Consider the following 19,022-nt stretch of genomic DNA (forward strand, 5'->3'; position numbering starts at 1 on the left):
GGATGGAAGGAAAGAATCTCTTTCTACTACTTGTAAATGGTCAAAGGTCCTGCCACTTCCATCTGTCAGTATTCTTTTGCCAAATACATCCAGGTTTAGAGATGCATGACTTCTGGAGTGGTAGGCTTCAAATGAGCAGAAACGGAGCATACTAGAATGATACTGTAGCTCTGCAGTGTGGAATAATACCACAGGTATGACTAGGATCATTTCACTACAGTAACTTTTCTCTGGATTTGAAATCAGATCCTAGAGAACTGGAAAGTAGCGCATAAAACTTAAGCCATTATCACCCTGAAGCATATGTCTCAAATTATAATACCTGTATTAAATCTTTCATTGCATTGTGCTAAATTCAATCCAGAAGGCTGGTATTCCATACACAACTCACTGACAGCATTAAATTTCATTATCTTTGACCTTAGCAGATGTGATTTTACTATAATAGTAAAATCAAGCTGAAAATTCACGACGCTATCAGGAAAATAAAGATACTATAGAAATCTGAACGAGTTGTAGCCAAATTCAAAAAAATATATAAACAGGCAGAAAAGCTTACCAACTGTCAAAATTTCACAAACAGTCTCACATAATCCCAGGTGAGTATCAAGCCAGTTCCAACATGGGAAGACCCATTCTTTGTCTGAGTCCTGAGACTCCTTGACCGTTACCATCTTGAGGTACATCCCAGCCCCATATCCTTCTCCGTCGTGTTGTATGACCACTTTTTGCAAATGACTCAGAGAAACAGCCTCCACCAAAAATGAATCCACCTGCAGAAAGTGGAAGCACTTAGTACAGCAGAATGTTTGCCTTTTAAATATATACAAATAAAGAGACAACACAGAAAGATCAGCAATCTGAGATGAATGCAACCCAGAAGTTTGGACCTTAATATGCTTGAACTTCAAGGAAAACTTGGTCCTGGATTTGGCTCAGGGTTTAAAATCTGTGTTTGTATTTTTGTAACATAACATCTGTTTTTAACATAACATCTCCCCTCTGAACCTAAGAAAGCAAACACCAACGCTTAAACAGCAATGTCTTAGATTAAAATTAGACACCATCATCCCAATAAAACATTGATTCAGTAATAGGAATTTACTAAACCAGATTACGGGACAACAGAAAGAAGATGCTAGCAAAGTGACCTCTAAAAAATGTATCACTTGCCAAAGTCCTACGTGCTGTCAGCGCCACTTTTAAAATAAAAAATAATAGAAATAGCTTTTCTATTGCTAACATTACAAATGCTTTTGTATGACAAAAATATCAATTTTCTATTTAACAATAGCCAAGACTCAACAGCCAGATTGTAAGCAGAAATCATTAACATTTTTAATCACTGCATTTTAGGGAAAAATCTGTGCGTGAAGTTAAATTAAAGTAATTATTGCACAGTGCTCCCTTCTGCATATAGGCATAGCCCTGAGATGTAGAATGTAAAAAGTCTATCAGATTGTTATTGTATCCAGTTTTACCCTACCAACTCCTATTGCAATTGTGCAATGAAATAATGTCACAGAAATCTGAGACTCTCTTTCCTTGACAGTGGATGTCTTGGTAGTGAGTAAAAATAAGATCATCTGCTTTTTCATACTTAATTGTTCAGGGAGTGAACCTCTTAGAAGAAAGAGTAACACACAGAAGTAGAAATGTCCTATTATTACTCATCTAAAAAAAGAGTTTTATGTGCATTCTTTAAGGGGAATTCTCCTGTCTTTACTGAAGTTATTGACTAAACATCAAGTTAGTGTTTCACATGGGGAATCACAGTTACAGAAACATCACTGAAGGCACGAATCTCACAGCAAGTTTTGTGACTAATTTTGTATCTGTAATTTTGAATTCTTAGTTATCTGTGCCGTCCTACATTTGGATTGGAAGCTTTAAGAGGCATGATCACAGAGGTTCTCCGCGGTAATATGCTTTGTATGTGCTCATATGGAACCTGATTATCATGTGGGGATGCACTTATTCAGGCAGGAGATAACGTTGGCATAGGTCTGCTATAAATATCTAGAAGAAAAATTCTGTTCCCAGATTGAACATCAGTTGGCAAGACACAATTTGAGCAGGCATTAAGTGATACAGAGAAGGCAGTACTAGCCCTGCATACGTAAGACAGCATTTTTGTGCCTTTACCTTGTTCCTTTGAAATTTTCTTCTGTTTGCTAAAGATGTGTGAAGTTTCCTCACACCTGTGTCCCCTCTTTTGCCATAGAGAGTGATATAAACATTTGCAAAGGTTTCTGCTCCCCAGCGGTCACCAGTGTGTACAGAGACAACATACTTATAGACTGCAAAAAAAGAATATTGTTTAATTAAAACAGGCCAAGTACAAGGGTATGCCTAAAGGAAAACAGCAAAATGGATTATTTAGTAAGATTACTGCTTGTTCTTATTTCTGCACTCACAAAAATGCCTGCTATATAGTGATAAAAATAGTCAGGGTATTATTTGTGATTCTGATCTCTCCTTCCTTAAGTCAATGAATTCTTTCCATTGACTTCCTTAGGAATTTTAAGGAAATTGAGCTCATACAACTTAGACCTATGCAACTTAGAGTTATAAATACAAATTCTGTCTAATCCTATTTTACTGTGCAAGATCTAGAAAATAAGAACTTGGCTGAGATCATTCAGGGACTGTCAGAAACTGAATGGTCTTTGCAGTAGTTAATCATCATCACAGGTCAAAGAATAAGCCACTATGTAAAGTTTATGCAAATTAGAATAGCAGAGACAGCTATGGCATAGGATAGGAATGCGCAACCTGACATGCAAATACAAAAATTTCAAAAATGCACTTGTTAATTTAGGGTGCTTGAAAGAAACTATAATACTTTTTGCCTCTTAGTGCTCCTGTATAAATGCACTTTCTGCTCTCAGTCTCCACAGTCGGACTGGATTTTCTTCTGAGAAGAATCATTAAATTGCAGGTGAGTTCACACTCATACAGATGGAATGATCAAAATTTTTCACGTGTCATTTTTAACATATAGTCCAGCTGAGTTAATATTTAACTATCTTAATGCTAGTTTCTTTTAAGGTCACAAATACGTTTGAGCTATTGAAGGACAAGCATTGCTGGAACATTAGTTTAGAAAAGCAGTCCTGTCTTTAATTATGTTTATCTCATGTGTAACCGCTATCTTTTCTGAGTAAATGCAGTACTTTTATGGGCCTTCACTTTCCAAGTGCATTTCTGAGCATACTCTGAAAATCTCAGAACATCACCAAATATCCTTAGGGAAAAACAAACATGAAACTTTTTTGTACAATGGAGGATTACTTCTGATACTGGAGTTAGCAATTAAAGCTATTATAAGCTAAATAATTCAATAGTAAATCTACCACAAATCATTTCCATGGCTTTGAACGTGTGTTTTATCTTTAAAAAGTATAATTATATCCTCAATTTTGCACACTTAGAATTATGCAGAAGATTTACCAACTGTGAAACCCAATTTGCCATTTAACTGGAAAATGAAATTTCTTAAATGGTCAGGATTTTTGCAGCTCATGTACAGTTGCCTTAGAGTCATTGAAGATACTGAATCCAGAAAAAGAGCTATGTGGCTATAGTACTGATTTCTTTTCAAGAGGTTGGTTCACGTAGTTCGTATCATTCCATTATTTTTACCTGGTAAAATTTTCTTGTCTTCATTCACTGCAGGGAATTCTTTCACCAGCTCCCTGCCTTCTCTGTTAAGAGAGAGCCAGCAGCTACAGTCAAAGTTCAATTCTTGTTTTGTATGTAGCTCTTCTATGTGAAAAGACTTCAAATGCCAACCCTCGAAGCCTGGCATATCATCACAGCTAACCCGAATCTTGTATACATCTCCCACATCTCCAGTTTCAATCTGCAATAAATATCATGAGGAAGAGTGTATTATCATGGCTGCTTCACTTCCAGAAAGTGTAGGATTCCTTCAATTTACATTAACCAATGGGAAAACTGAATCTGAGGCTAGGATAGGAGTGATGACGGAATCGATCCCTCTTTTTCGTGGAGCCCCTGTATGATTATGGCTGAGATTGCCTCTTCTGTTTTCCTCTGTTCCATTTTTAGTAATGTGAGGATGATACTTTGCCAGTAGGGTGAGTCAAGATTGAAATCAATAAAATCTACATTTAAGCTTTTTAGGCAAAAAATACTGTGTAAAGCTTTGATCCTACTGGATAAGGAGGGACTTAGCTCCAGTTAAAGGCTCTGATATCAGGAGGAAAGTGAGGTATTATAACTAAAGACAATTACCATTAGCCTAGAAAGTTTTATCTCAGTTCTCCTTTGCAAAATGATTGAATTTAAAAAATCAAAGTACTATATAATCACTTCTATGGAAAAGAGAAGTGATTTTTCTGCATAAAAGTAAATTATGAATGTTACAGAAATAGCCCTGCAGAACAGAACAGCCCCATTCCCACATCAGGTTTAGGAAATTCAATATCTGCTTGCTGATTGTGGGCTTCTGGGAGACCTAGGTAAACCCACCCAGCCGAGGGCTGTGTGGATTTGGGGTGACCCAACCACATCAAGTGCTAATGATTTGCATTACATCAAATGCTGCACAATAAGCACCTTCTGAACTCCAGAAAGTGGAGTGCTGTAGCCTTTCACAGGCAACTGCAAGAAAGAGAGGGCAGGGGGGAGGATTTCAAGTGAGAAAGAAAACAAAACTGTTTTTTTTTTAAGATAACAATTATTTTTAAGGAGGATCAAAATAGAAAATGTTGCCAGTGGCCTTGTTCTTCTCTCATATTGCAGATTTTGCCAGATCAGTCACCATATAAGCTTTGGCAACTGATGCTAGGAAATAAATCCTTAACGCCCTCAGCAGCATAGCGGTAAAATATTGAAGTTAGTCTTGCACAATCCTGCCCTCGGATCACCGGTAGACTGGCTCTTAAGACAGAGCACAGAGCTCCTCACAGCCTAATTTATTCTACTTCTCAAGCAGGGCTCTGCGTTTGGCAGACCTTGATCGCTGACCTAGCTTGCTTAAAGCTAGTTTTTGCGCCTTTGCACAGTGGAGACATACATGCCAGAAAGCATCAGCCACCTTATTCGTATTAGGGAAGAACAGTGTAAAAAGTATGTTTTTTGTCATTCAGGGAGAGAGTTGGCCACCTTCATCAATAAAGGCTTTGCAGATAAGAAATAGTAAAATGTCAAAGTATTAAGAGTAATGGTTAATCAAAAAGTGTCAACCTCACAAAATCATTTTACAAGAACTTGAACCGTTCATGGAGTGGAACGTAAGAAAAGCGGCCTGTGATAACAAGGAATTGCCCTTGGTGACTTACAAGAACGCTTCCAGTCCAAATTTCTTTAGAGAAGTGTTATAAGGGTTTGCCATGCCACTCGTACAAAATAGCAGGACACAAGGCACTGTTCTTTAAGGACCAGGGAAGAATCTTTCTCACTGTCTGTAAAACAGCAGTAGCATGGTTCTGTGATGATCCTGCAGTCCTGAGCTTCAGGGAATCTCTTAGCTGCTGAACCATAACTCCACAGTAGCTACATGGCAGTAGCTTTGCATTGAAAAAGGCACCAAACTTGTCCTCCCTTGTAAGCCTAGCCTGCCCTGCCTGCCATTATTCAAGGCCATCCCATGGCACTGCAATGCACTTGCAAGGGGGCTTATGCCTCTTGGATTTAGCACACCCTCACAGAGTCCTGGCTTGGTCTTCATCGTTGCTCCATGAAAAGGGAAACGTTATGTGGGTAGCATTTTATATCAAGAGTTTTTCATTCATGCTGTGTATGCTGCAAAGCATATCATTAGCCCTGGTGCACTAAGTGGTCTAATTCCTCCTAAAAAGTGCACATTCATGTCTTATTAAACTTAATGGGAACTATTTGGATTCATCAAGAGGAGAGCGCACAGCTTCTTCACGCATTTAAATTATGGTTCCTTCAGAGGCAATAAAATCATTGCTTCTGCTCTTTCACAACCAGACTACTGATTTATAAAATTATTGCCTGCAGATTTTCTTTCTTGCAGATGGACCTCATGACTCTGTATCACTGAGCTACTCTAAATGCCATGCACTACTTATTCCATAAAGCTCTCTGCGGTTTAGAGTTGCAACATGACAGAACTCAGTTATTTTTATTTAACAGGGCAAGTTTCACCTTACGTTTTACTTTGTCTTCTGCTACTCAAATTTGCAATTTTCTAGATGTTTACTGCAATTCTTGTAGGAAAAGTGCAGATCATACATACAGGAAAATAATTCCAGAATGCAGGACAGACTATTTAAAAGTTAGTGTTCTCCTTTCTTCTTCTAGAACCACAATTTCAGTGAAATCCGTGACTGCCTTTAAACCAGAAAGCATCAGTAACCTTACCATCTACAATCTGTTGAATTAAACAACACCAAATATTTTAATTTGAGTGCATTAGATTGATAAAATCTTAACAGAATTGATAAAATATTTACAAAAGGGTACTGTTTTCCTCATTTTTCTTCATGATTCAAATTTTCTAGTTAATTTTTCCACATATATTTCTTATGAATAGTTTTGCCTAATATTCAGTACTTGAAATCTGAGCTGATTTGGACTCAGCTAAATAACACAATATTGTTTGCCTTGCATGGTTGAAGGAGGATAGCTCTTATAATCAAGAGGACGCCTTGATGAAGCCACCAGGATTTTGAATCTGTCAGAAACAGGTAATCAATGGAAATGATTAGAGACTTTCATAATATTTTAAATCTTTTCCTTTTTGAATCACAAAGGACTTCTCCGAAGGCATCAAGCCTAAAGTAATTAAAGGTTTGCAAAATTTACTGTCTGGTTCCACGTTAAAATTAAATTCTCTATCACTTCCCTGCAAAAAGATACACATGCATGAATGATCCGCATTATAGAGGGCATGGTCAAATCATCCTAAAGTTCAGCTAAACAGCTTTCTGCCATAAACTCCAGAAATCCTGCTCTTTGTTGTTTGAAGCATCATCCCACACTGTGGAAAACATACAAAGTATTGAATTATGCATTTTTTAATTTTCTGTCCTCCTTTTAGCCATTAATATGAAATCTAGTTCATATTTATGTTGTGTATTTATGCATGGGTCTATTTTCAGAGCTTTGTGGTCACAGCACTATGGCTTATTTCATACTGCTTGTGCTAGTGCTGGGATCCCAGTGCCAAGATCTATCCAGCAATGTCACTTTGCATTCTATGATTGTCTGGATAATAGAACGTGCTCTCCAAAGGTAGTCTTTAACAAACTTTTTCTGTAAGTAGCAAGAAACACACTGGAGTTTAGAAGATGCATATAATTTACAAATTTCCTTACTCCATATGATATCAGCAATTGATCTCTATCATTGTTCAAATATCAAGGAGAAAATTTATTACTGCATAATTAGTTTGCTTTCATTTTCCCAGTTAGTTTTCAATGCATCTGTTCTGTTCACTGTAGAGAGCGTGGTTTTCTGCCATGCTATCTCTAATGCTAAAACTCCCAGCAGATACAATAACATAGACACTTTCTTTTATTTCTCAGTTTATTTATTAGAACCAACGTGTTCAAATTAAATTTGTTCGCACATAAGCAGCTCATTCACTCTACTACAGCTATCTGAGCCCACCAAAACCAAACAACCTAACCTGCTAGTATGCTGCTGTTTTATCTCTTTTAGCAATTTATTCTTTACATTTGCTGTGTGCAATTAAACTACACCTGTTCTTTCATAGGAGATGGTTAGGAGTATTTTGGACCAGATAATCATTCCGAATATGATACACATCTGTGTATGCATTTCTGTGAGAGCACCTGGAAAATCAGGAATGTAGATGCATTCATGTCCTAAGTGTACAATAAATACAAAATTAAGCCTACGGTTTCAAAACAATATGAGCTGCTTATAGTACATAACCTGTTGTTCTTTTTGCTGCACTATGTTACTAAGGGCATTTGTCGAAGACCAGGACCTTGAAGAGTTTTAACAGTTCATTTCCTTCTACTTCTTCACAGCCCTTCCTCCCTGTGACATCATATTAGGCTTCCAACATACTGCTGCAGTGGGAGAAGGTGAGCAAAGCTTCTGTATTATTTCAAATAGCTTTAGTAAGAATAAAGAGAGAGTAAAAGGAAACAGGATATATTAGCTGAACTGGTTCTAAAGAAGGTGGTTTCTGAAAATATCCCAAAGCAAAACCTCAAGTGCTCATTTATATCAGGCCTACTATTCTGACCTCCTTAGAATGGCACACTAAACCTACACTGTAGGCAATATAGCAAAGAGACAAAACTTCGTGCACAATAAAGAATGCTCAGATAGTATTAAAATTTTGATACAAAGCAACAAAACCAAGGAGAAAAATATAGGCGTTAATCCAAAGCCTATCCAAATCATGAACAAACATTTAAAAAGCTATTAGGATGGAACTCCATTATGATGGAATATGGTACAAAGAACGGTAGAATAGCAGAGACAGTCAGATTAATACATAACAATGCTAGTTTCTCCTAGCGTGTCAGTGAAATTAGGTGATCTTAACAAGCAATACATGGCATTTAGGAAATTACTGAAAAGTTGGATGTAGTCTGCATTATGCAATGATGCTTGTCAACTGGTGTGGCTGTTCTGAAGACAAGACTCTGCCTCTATTGACCTCTCTAGTTTATGTCGATGGGTAAGGAAGCTCCTTTTGTTGTTCAGTCTGTTTTCTGATAAGCAGCTAGTTTCTTGTCTTTAACAAGTGCCATTTATCTTTTCATTTATTCCCAGTAAAGTTTCTAAATTGTATTAGCTTGTTATTTAAATTAATAATTTAGCCTGGATCAGGTCATTATGATGAAGTTCTGATACATCTGCTTGACAACACTTTCTGAATGTAGTTTTGCCTTTGTTTTCAGAATGTTTATTGCAGCCATTTGAATGTATTTCTGAACTTTATAAAACTGCCGTGAATGCAAGCTGATTCTTTCTTCTAACTGGCTAGAAGCTAAACTTCCATGCAATCAACAGAATTTGTAGTGACTTAGCTTAGAAAGTCAGGACAGAATCTGAGCATTAAGACACCTTAGATACTCCTCTCAAAGCAGCAGGATAAGTGTGAGGTGTACAGACAGTCCAGACTGTGTTAGTGCTGTTTTTAATACTGGCCATGTATATGTTATTGCTTCAGGGCTCATCACACTTTGATAGGCTTGAACGGATTCTCCTGTGATTTATGATTATTCAGAAAAATCCTATGTGCCTGCTGGTCTGAGAGACAGAATCATGTTGGAGGACAGTAGAGACTGCTTTACAAAGACTGGAATAATGGAAAGAAAAGCTCACTTATGTCCTCTGGGCATACTGTCCAAATACGTTATCTTCTGCATTCTCTAGTAATTGTATATTGCCTTTCGTATAAACTGCAACTCAGGATTCTTTAGAGAATGGAAAAAATACAGGACAAGAGCTGATGAATGCAATAAATTATACAAAAGAGATCATTTCTCCCGTTGAAACACACTCTTAAAGGCACTGAACATTCAAAGAGAACACTATATAGCTGGCTTACAAGCATAAGGTGGCTCAAGATCTAAAGTCATACTATTCCATCTTTGTAAATAAATAAGTCATTTGCAGCAAGAAAACTAGCATTCCATATATATATATACACATACACACACATATATATACACACACACATATATCCATATATATACACACACATACATACACACAAACACACACACACATATATATATATGTCCTTTGGTTAGAGTGGAATGTCATGATAATCTCTCTGTAGTATTGTGTATTTATGACTTACAATGAATTCATCTGTTGCTCTGGGTAGAAAGCATACAGATCCTGGGTTTTGTGGAGAAAGCAGAAGGTCATCACTTTTGCCCTTTGAGCCATAAATCACAAGGGTCCTTTTACACTTCTGTGGCTCTGGGGAATCTCCATCTGTTTTAACCCGCACTCTCCACTGTTGTGCTAAATAAAATGAAAATATCATCACATATTTCATATCAAGGGAGGAGAGTAATGGATATCTTCATTATTATTACTACAAAGAATGTAAAGATTGCTATGAATTTGCATACCGTTTTATAAAAATAGGCACATATTCCCTCTATGGAACACAATTATAATTTAAATAAGACTTGATAAAAACAAGACAACTGTTGAAGTGGGTATACCAGCTGAAATCAATATCAAGGAAGCAAGAAAAAGAATCTTTGGCTAGATTTTTGCATTCTCTATAACAAATTAGTTGCTTTAATTGCAGTAATTCATTTATTACATCTTACTCCTTAAAGTGTTCATGCACATACTATGAAAAAGAAGACTAGTATATGATCCATGTTTAAGAATTGCCTGCTGGAATACACAACTAGTCTAGTCAAATAATAAAAATTAAACCTCTTTTCTCCAATATTTCTAACCTAATCTGTCATGCTCAGTTTGCTTATTTGTAGGAGAAGATCATTCATTAGGGTCCAATCCAAAATCTAGGTAATTCAAATAAACTGCTTTCATTGACCTCAGCCCATGGATTGGGCCTTTCAGAGATTCTTTTTGATAGATGACATATAATAATGAATGTAAATCCAGAATGCAACTGAGAATGTGTATTAGAAAGGATTCATCTTTTCTATTCAAAATGTGGCAGAAAACCGTTCAAAGTGTGGAAAAAATACGTCTGAGATGGACTTTATAGACTAGAAAGATAATTAACTGGTTGAATGCAAATCTTCATCTGAGTTCAAATTGAGTTTTTTGTAGAAAAGACACTCGATGCTGCATGGCAAGAGGAACTGAACAGTGAAAGGAAATCAAAACCCCATGCTTAGAATGTGACCGGTACTGTGATAATAACATAATTTGCTAATGGAGTTAATAGGAAGAAGAATATTTCATGAACGTGTGTAAGCCTATAATGCAATGTATTGACAGAATAAATGTTAAAATAGTTTAACTTGCAAATAAATTGGATTTGTTTTTTTTTTAACGTGCCCTGCACTTTTTTCATACCTTTTGTTTTCCTCCACTTGTTTGGAGGTGGAGACTGGGTGAAAATCTGTTCTGGTTTTCTTCGTTTATAATTTTTTCCGTTCTTTGCATTGTTTTATTTAGCTTATTCTATCTTCCCCTTGTTATAGAAGCTTTTTCTGAATTACATCTGATTGTTCCCTGATTCTTCCGGGCTCAGCTACAAAACAGCAGGCGAATACACGTCTCACAGGCAGTCGGTTGAGTAAGATGCTAGCTGAAAGGATCCCTCCAGCTGAACTCTTTTTTTGAGGTCATTTCCAGGAATGAGTCAGACCTTGCCTAATGAGGAACTGTTGTTGTTTAATATGCATGCCAGCTCTGAATTTTATCTCCTTGTGCCAGGTTGGCATGTGGTACCCTTTAGGGTGTCACACTTGGGGAAGTCAAGCATCGTTTGAGCTTCTGCCATTCCTGAGCACTCTAAGGCCTTACAAATTCAAATTCTTACAAAGACTCCCACCATAGCCCTCAACCTCTTATCCGCTCCAACCATGTCCCACGTAAGCGCCTTCCATTTTGAAGGGTGTCCCAGGTACACAGCAGAGAGAAAATTAAGATAATTTTGCCACATGACACATTATAGTGTCTCCCTGGTGAGCTTTCCTTTTCTCACTGTAATTCTCCTCTGCTTCAGCAAAGAGCGAGCCCTAAGTTAAGAGAAAGCAAGGATGCATATCTGCCTGTTTCCTGCTCCAAGAAGCAGCACGTTTGGAGAATGCATTTCAGGAAACGTGGTTTACTTTAATTAATATCCATGACTGCAGTTTTAATTATTATTTCAGAAGAAAGGCTAAGACACCAGTTGGGAGTTTTCCAGGAAATGAATCAGTGGTTAACAGATTTAAGGCCTCTTAGCATCCTGTTCGCCTACATTTACTTTTAATGCTTCCACACCTTGGTAACTAAGCTAATCCAGACTGACTGCATTTTCTCTCAGTTCAGCAAACTCATTTCAATCTGCTCATGCCAGAGTAAGGAAAGAATGTCTTGTCTAATATTATATTCCCTTAGACTGCTACGTGGTAAGGATGGCTACACTAGAAAGAAGACTGATTGCAAATACCTATTTGTTTCAGCGATTTCTATATCTTTTTTCAGCAGATTCCAAATACCTCAGTAACATCTGAAAATTAGATAGCTGAGTCTGAGTATGTCATTTTCTGCACCTCATACACATGGCCATATAAAAAAGATACTTTTCCCCTGATATCACTGAACTGCATTAGCTTCATTTCAAAGTGATTAATGCTAGTGTGTTATTTTACTTTTAGGTTATGTGCAAAGCTATAGCCATTTTCTTTGAGAAAACAGTATGAGACCGTTTAAATGAATGGCAGAGGGAAAATAGACTTCTATGAAAAAAAACTTTCATGTTGCTCCAGAGATGCATGGATCCTTTGTTGACTTTAAGAAATGAAATGGGATCAACCATAACAAAATCCCTCCAGAAAGCCTTTCAACCACTACTTTGGAATCTGAAAGATGCTTGCAGCATAACTGGGAAAATCAAACCTGCAGCGACTTCTGCACATAGCAAATTTGGTAGGGTAAAATATAAAATTTATATTTTGTAAGGTAATTGAGAAAATTGAAAAAGGAAGGCTAGATTTTCCCTTTTTTTTTCCTTAATACGAACAACTTATACATTGTTAGAAGATTGACACCATTGTTTTGAGGACATGGTACTCTAGCTTTCTTTACTGGTGGTTTTTGGACTTAAAAGCTAAAATGGCATTCGCAGTTCGCTAGATGTAGGAGTAGGCTGCTTATTTCACAGAAATTGTAGAAATTTGTGTTGCTTGATTTACTTGTCTTACAGGAGCTAGAGGTAGACCAGTGAGACTATCTATCTTGTTCCTATTTCTTTAGGAAATTCAGCCTGTCCCTGGCAATATACATAGTGTCCTTGATTTTTAGAAGCAAGACCAATCTATTTATGTTTTGGGGATTCTGTGATTATTCTTACTCAATTAGCAAAAACTCACAAGGTAGGGAATGATTTATAAACAAAGGGCATCACAGGAAGAATTTACTGTATGTTTTCCCTTCTCTTATGAATTGTCTGTATGTCTTAATGCCAACAACCTTGCATGACACAAGAAAATCTAACCTTTTCATTGATGTTGAACTATATTTTATATATCACCCACAAAAGCCCACAATACCACAAGATACCTTGTGATCCTCACTACAGGAATTCAGCTCCTTTTAACTAACTGCAGTACAGACAACACTGTAATATAGTGTCTTGTCTCTTTGCTTTGAGAGAAAATCCCTTACTATGTGCTGTTATGGTACTCCACCTATCCTGAAGGGAGGAAAAAAAAAAGAGAAAAGAGAAGGAGGAAATAGTAAATATTCCTCACAGTATAAGAAACTTAGAGAGTGATGAAAAGTCCCATTGTCCCTCAGAACATCTTCATCATTTAAGAACTGAAAGTAGCTATCCATCTTCTCTACTAAGGAGATCTTTAAGCCTTTTCTCTTGCATCAAGCATACATGGCAGGATCAAGAGAGTATAAATAATTCTGCTATTGTGCTTGATTTGATAGAGTTTCTCCACAATCTATAGATGATACTGAGAGAAGTTAATATGGATCTACTGCATTTAGGCAGAATCCACAGCCACCAGCAGTGTTTACAAGGAACTGGAATTTCTGCTTCATTACAGTTGGCAAAATGCCAGCTGACTGAAAAAGAACCGTAAGCCCTCAAGAAACCTGCTCAGCAACGATGACTTTCAAACTCTACTTTTTTGTTATGTGGTTGAGCAGCTTATGAGCCTTATCCAAAGAGAATGAGACTTCTGACCTTCACAGCGACTTATTGAGTGTTCTGTTTTGTAGCCTTTGCTTTAGACCTGACCTAAGCACATTGATCACTTTTCTGAAAATCACCAAACAATACTGGATTATAACAATCAACTTTTTAAATGACTTTTCCTGAACTCTACTCGCAGAGTGTAGCTGATACAGAATATGACCACATGAATACATAAAAATTGGCTGTGTAACATCAATACTCTGCTGCTTGCCTCATATTCAGCAAATGCATAATAAATACAGTTTTCACTTCCACTGTGAATGGGACTGCCTGTCACAATTATCTGCTCTACCCTCTGAAATCACCGTTACAGCTGCTGGGAGAATTTAAGGCAAATACTTTTTGCATCTCTGGAATTTTCTCTAATCAGCTCTAACCCTAGTACTGTATCATGATGGATTGACACAGAACTGTGTACAAGACTTCTTTCTTAACCTCTTTTGCTGGTTACAATCCTGTAAAGCTCAACCTTTTCATGTGCAAGATCTACAAGATAACCAGTAAGATAACACATATTAAAATGTGAACAATCCTTAGATCTGTTTTACTTATCATCTCTTTTAAATAAGGCATAAAAAGCATGATCTCTCAGCTGTCTCAGCTCCTCACTGAAGCAATCTCCCGGGTAAAGAAAAGATGTCTGAAGAGGAGTTCAAGCTAACCTGATGCACAGCTAATTGGTAGAATGCCCTCTAACAAATGTTCTCTTTCTTAAATTCTTCATTATTCAGAACCTCAGATGTCATCCTAATAAATCAGCATACACTTTTTGGATCTTCCTGGACACCTTAAGAGCGTGAAGTTCCACTAACTGATTAAGAATAAGTTGCTCCTTTCTCTTCACAATCAAAATATTGTGCCTTATTCTTCTTGACATGTACAAGCTCTTAGCAGTCTCTGCAGCTGTACCTGCTTATTGTAACTTAATAAAAAATGAAGCTGCACTGGAAAAAAACATATTAGTTCCAAAATATGGTTTATTTTCTGAATATAGGGTGAAAATTATATATGGATGCATCTGAGAACTGTGTGCTTAACAGAATGCAGAATCCAATTCCAAGTCGCTCTTGTGAAAATCAAACATCTCTATGGGAAAGTCTTTATCTACCTGAGTTAATCAGCCTCCTCTTGTAAAAGTTACGATACCCTGGAACAATGAAACTGTTGACCAAACTGACTGAATGCAAGAGATTTCATTTTAATGGGAAAAGGAATTAGACTGAGAGATCAGGACTCATCCTACAAAAGGCAAGTCACCGTTTTCAAAGGTGAATGAAAATATTACTTCTTTTACTTTAGTTTCTCCCATAGCGCTCGCAGACACAGTTACACAGAATATGCACTTACAGTTAAAATATTCATAAAGAAACTTGTATTAGTCTGTTTCTCTTTCCTGGCTAGGGAAAAATACAGAGATGATATATCAAATTCCCCTCATTAACTGTATACCCCCGACTTGCGAGGTGCTAGCATTTTTCAATGACGGGACCATCTTTGTAGGTATATAAATAAACAAGTGGCTAGCTTTTTTTTAATATGTTTTATTAATTCAGGTAGTCTTTGTCAATTGAATGAAATTACTGCATGTAGTAATGCAGTCCATTAATTACCCATTAATGGACTTGGAGCCTAAGCCTGCATCATTTCTGGCTACTTGGGGAATAGCTTGATGGACTTTGACCTGAAAACTTTTCCAATGACATTTCACAACACATTTTCAAGTTGCTGTTGTTTGCTAAGGGATCTATCCCCTCGTATTAAATGACAGTAGCACTGGGATGAAAAAAACAATTCTTGAATCTCTTCTGAGAGAAATTCCTGGCTGATTTTGGTATAGAATAGTAGAAATGGGAAAAAAATCAGAAATGGTTTGAGAAGTATCTTTTCCTCCATTACTTTAAAAGACTTGTCATTTTTGTAGATCTTTATCAGCCAATTTGTATTCATTTTCTCTCACAATTGATTGTTTACATATATGATGAGAAAGCTAATCTGCTCCACTTATTTGTCACTTAATACTAATTTGGAGGTTGAATTCGAATAGCCAAAAAAAAATTGTATAGAAAAGAATTCTTACCTTTGGAGAATGCCATCTTCGCATTGCTATATTCTAAAATAGGAACAACAAAAATGTTTTACGTGAGCAAGCTTTATTATTGCTTTTCTTCTTAAGTTATGGTCGTATTCAGGAAGTTCTTCAGTAACAACTAGGCATTGAGCATATACTATATTGTTACGATACAAATTTTCTGTAAGAAAATACTTACTTTTGGCAGTTAGCTCTCTTTCAGTTTTCCCATCATCTTGGTATTCATCTAACCATCTTTCATTGCAAAAAAAAAAAAAAAAGAGAGATTAATAACAATCATCATTCGTATTACAAGTGATCTCACAATTACCTGCACTCTCTTCAACAGCATTTTTATACTTTTTTGCCAAATTAAGCTTTGAAAATACTTCCTAGACCTAATTTTATTTTATACTTTTATCATAGTTAGCATTATTCATGTTCAGGGAGAATTTGGCTCACTCTATTACCAGCAAAAAATAGAAATTTTCATGGAAGTTAACACCATACGAAGTACTAAGTAGTTACAGGATCAATATTGAATTGTACATTTTTGAGGGAATGGTATATAACCTCAAATGTTCAGTTATATTCATTGTACTTGTTATATAACCCCTGGAAGGAATATTTCAGGCCCCAAGTTTGGAAGTTTCTAGATCTTCTATAGTTAGTCAGCAATAAACTGAATTTCCTTTTACCTTTTCTTTTCTTCCATTCTGATGAATTTAAGGAGCTCTTTCTGAAATCTAATTTCACTACAAAAACACATTCATACTCCTTCAGTTGATCCCCCTTGCTGATATAATAACACTTTACATCCATTAACAATCTCTCTTATTTAAAAATAAATAAATATGTGCTATCAACATCCATTCTATCGGCTCCATGCTGATACAGCTCTTGTTCATACCCAAGTATCCAATAATATATTTCATTTCTTGTATATAACAAAACTATATGAATAAATCTCTTATGCATGAAGACTTGACACAAGGGCAGCACTTACTCTGCAGGCAAAGAATGGCAGGACCTGTCTAGTTCTACTCATAATGCCGCTAATCTTTTTCCAAGGGCTTAGTAAGTTCCTTTTGACAAAGTAGTTTTATAGCAAGCTCAGAGTCTTCATTAAGTGACCCTCCTTTAGAAAAAGTCTCATAAAATCTCCGTGATTGGAGATTGTCTCATTTGTCTACTCTTCCAACAGCCATCTTTAACGCACACCAAACCAATTAAACAGCCTAACAGTCAAAAAGCAAAAATAAAACAAAAGCCTGATCATCAGAATAATAGTTTTGAGAGGAGTAAATGGTTCTTAGCTAATCATTTCTAGGAGTCTTGCAAATTGAAATCGTGCTTTTTGTAAACAGAAGGGATTCCTAAAGAAGTAGAGCTTTTTTTACAGAACTTACAAAGATTTTCATGACTGTAAGACACAGCCCAAAATAACACGGAAAATGTATCAGCCATGTAGCCTAAACTCACAAAATCTGGAAACCACATACTACAAAATGTAATTATTTTGACCCAAATTATAACTCTTTAAATGATTATTATTGTATTAAATAGAGTGATGCAAAAGTAACATACACAAATCCTTACTTTCTTCTGTTGGCCTGTTTAATGCTTTTTCTGTTATAGCCATGTGACTCAGCAACATGATTGCTAAAAGTTCAGGTTGCAGTTGCCTTGGAAGAATAGGCTGTTTAGTAACTGTTAGAACAGAGAAAGTTGGACATTTTCCAATTTTGCCCATGGCAACAAAATCCTAGTCTTAGTAAGACAGAGAAACAGCTATTTGCTAGCTGAAAGGAAACATTTTAGCTCTCCTAAAGGAGAATTAACCATTCTTTGCATTTACAGTCAAAAGTCATTTCAAAGATTTCCAGAATGTATGTATAAGGTCTTCAGTGACTGGAAAAGAGAAACTGACTGAAATCCATACAACTAGATCTTGCCATATAATATTTTTTAAAAGATTGGGTACTGAAAACATATTTGTTTTCATGTGCTCTGTATATATATGTCTAGATAAAGGAAAGATCAATGCACCTTTCTTCCTATACAATGTTTGGTTTTGGGCTTTTTGCCTTATGCTTTGACTCCTTCACGTACTAACCAGCAACCTTCATTCTTTGCCTTCAAGATCTAAATTTTGCATCTCGTGTCCTTTGAAAAACTCTGGAGCATTGCTCATATATCTAGGTTGTATGCATATGCCTGTTCTGTAATGTTTAGGCTTCGGCTGCTAGCAGTTTAATGAAGTAATTCTGTTTCTACAGGAATGACATACCTATTACAAGGAAATACAGTCTCTTGAGCTTCCTTTCCCTCTTCATGTCTGATGACAATCTTATCCAGGAACCACCCATTGCCTTTATTGAAATGACAAAAGTTTATTATCTGAAAAAATGTATTTTTAAAATAAATTTAAAGAAAAAAAAACTAAAACTTTTTTCAGCAGAAAAACAGATCCCATTAGGACAGAACTCAACTGAAAGGATGATATAAATTAACGTAGTGAAAGCTTTATCATTCTATGTCTCTTGTAAGAGGTAAAATATTAATTCTTCCCTGCTTTGCTGTGTTTTAATTTAAAAGGAGGGGTTTTTTGCTTGGAGATGAGCGTATGCATATATTTGTGAAACGCCATGACCATTCACATCCCAGCCTACATCTTTTGATTCCTTGTGCTCAGGCACAAGGATGTTAGGACAAATCTGCTTATTCAATTAACCGAGATCTATGTGAGAAATGGAACTCTTGGTCCTCTGTGAGTGAAATCGTTCTTGCATGTAACAGTATCAGTTAACAGACCATTAGTATCTACTGTTCTCATTTTCCTGTATTCTTACTTAGTTTCTGAAAAACATATGCTTTAGCTGTTACAGTATATACTCCTTTAAATACACTACAAAGTCAAAATACTGCATTAATCTTCATGAACATCAGATTAATTAATTATGATAGAAAGAAGTTTGTTGAAAACAAACAGGAGGTGTTCTTCTGAACATGTGATAAGCCTCTTCACAAAGCTTTTCAAATTTGCACTTTTAAAGCCTAAGTTTCAAGGGCATGTTTTTGTTTATCTTTGTCCTGTATAAACAGAAGAAA

General features: G+C 36.3%; 1 protein-coding gene across 1 annotated transcript in view; it reads right to left on the reverse strand.

Annotated features, from left to right (window-relative positions):
• Positions 1-19,022, reverse strand: part of RP1 (RP1 axonemal microtubule associated) — a 185,212-nt gene that overhangs the window by 70,101 nt on the left and 96,089 nt on the right. Inside the window, exons 28-34 of the mRNA XM_068933834.1 lie at positions 18,202-18,283; positions 16,111-16,166; positions 15,921-15,953; positions 9,788-9,957; positions 3,646-3,865; positions 2,146-2,300; positions 560-773 (exon numbers count right to left, since the gene is read on the reverse strand). Of these exons, the coding sequence (XP_068789935.1) occupies positions 560-773; positions 2,146-2,300; positions 3,646-3,865; positions 9,788-9,957; positions 15,921-15,953; positions 16,111-16,166; positions 18,202-18,283 (930 nt within the window). The remainder of the gene's footprint in view (positions 1-559; positions 774-2,145; positions 2,301-3,645; positions 3,866-9,787; positions 9,958-15,920; positions 15,954-16,110; positions 16,167-18,201; positions 18,284-19,022) is intronic.

This window comes from Struthio camelus, chromosome 2, assembly GCF_040807025.1.
Source record: "Struthio camelus isolate bStrCam1 chromosome 2, bStrCam1.hap1, whole genome shotgun sequence".
Taxonomy (NCBI): Eukaryota; Metazoa; Chordata; class Aves; order Struthioniformes; family Struthionidae; genus Struthio; species Struthio camelus.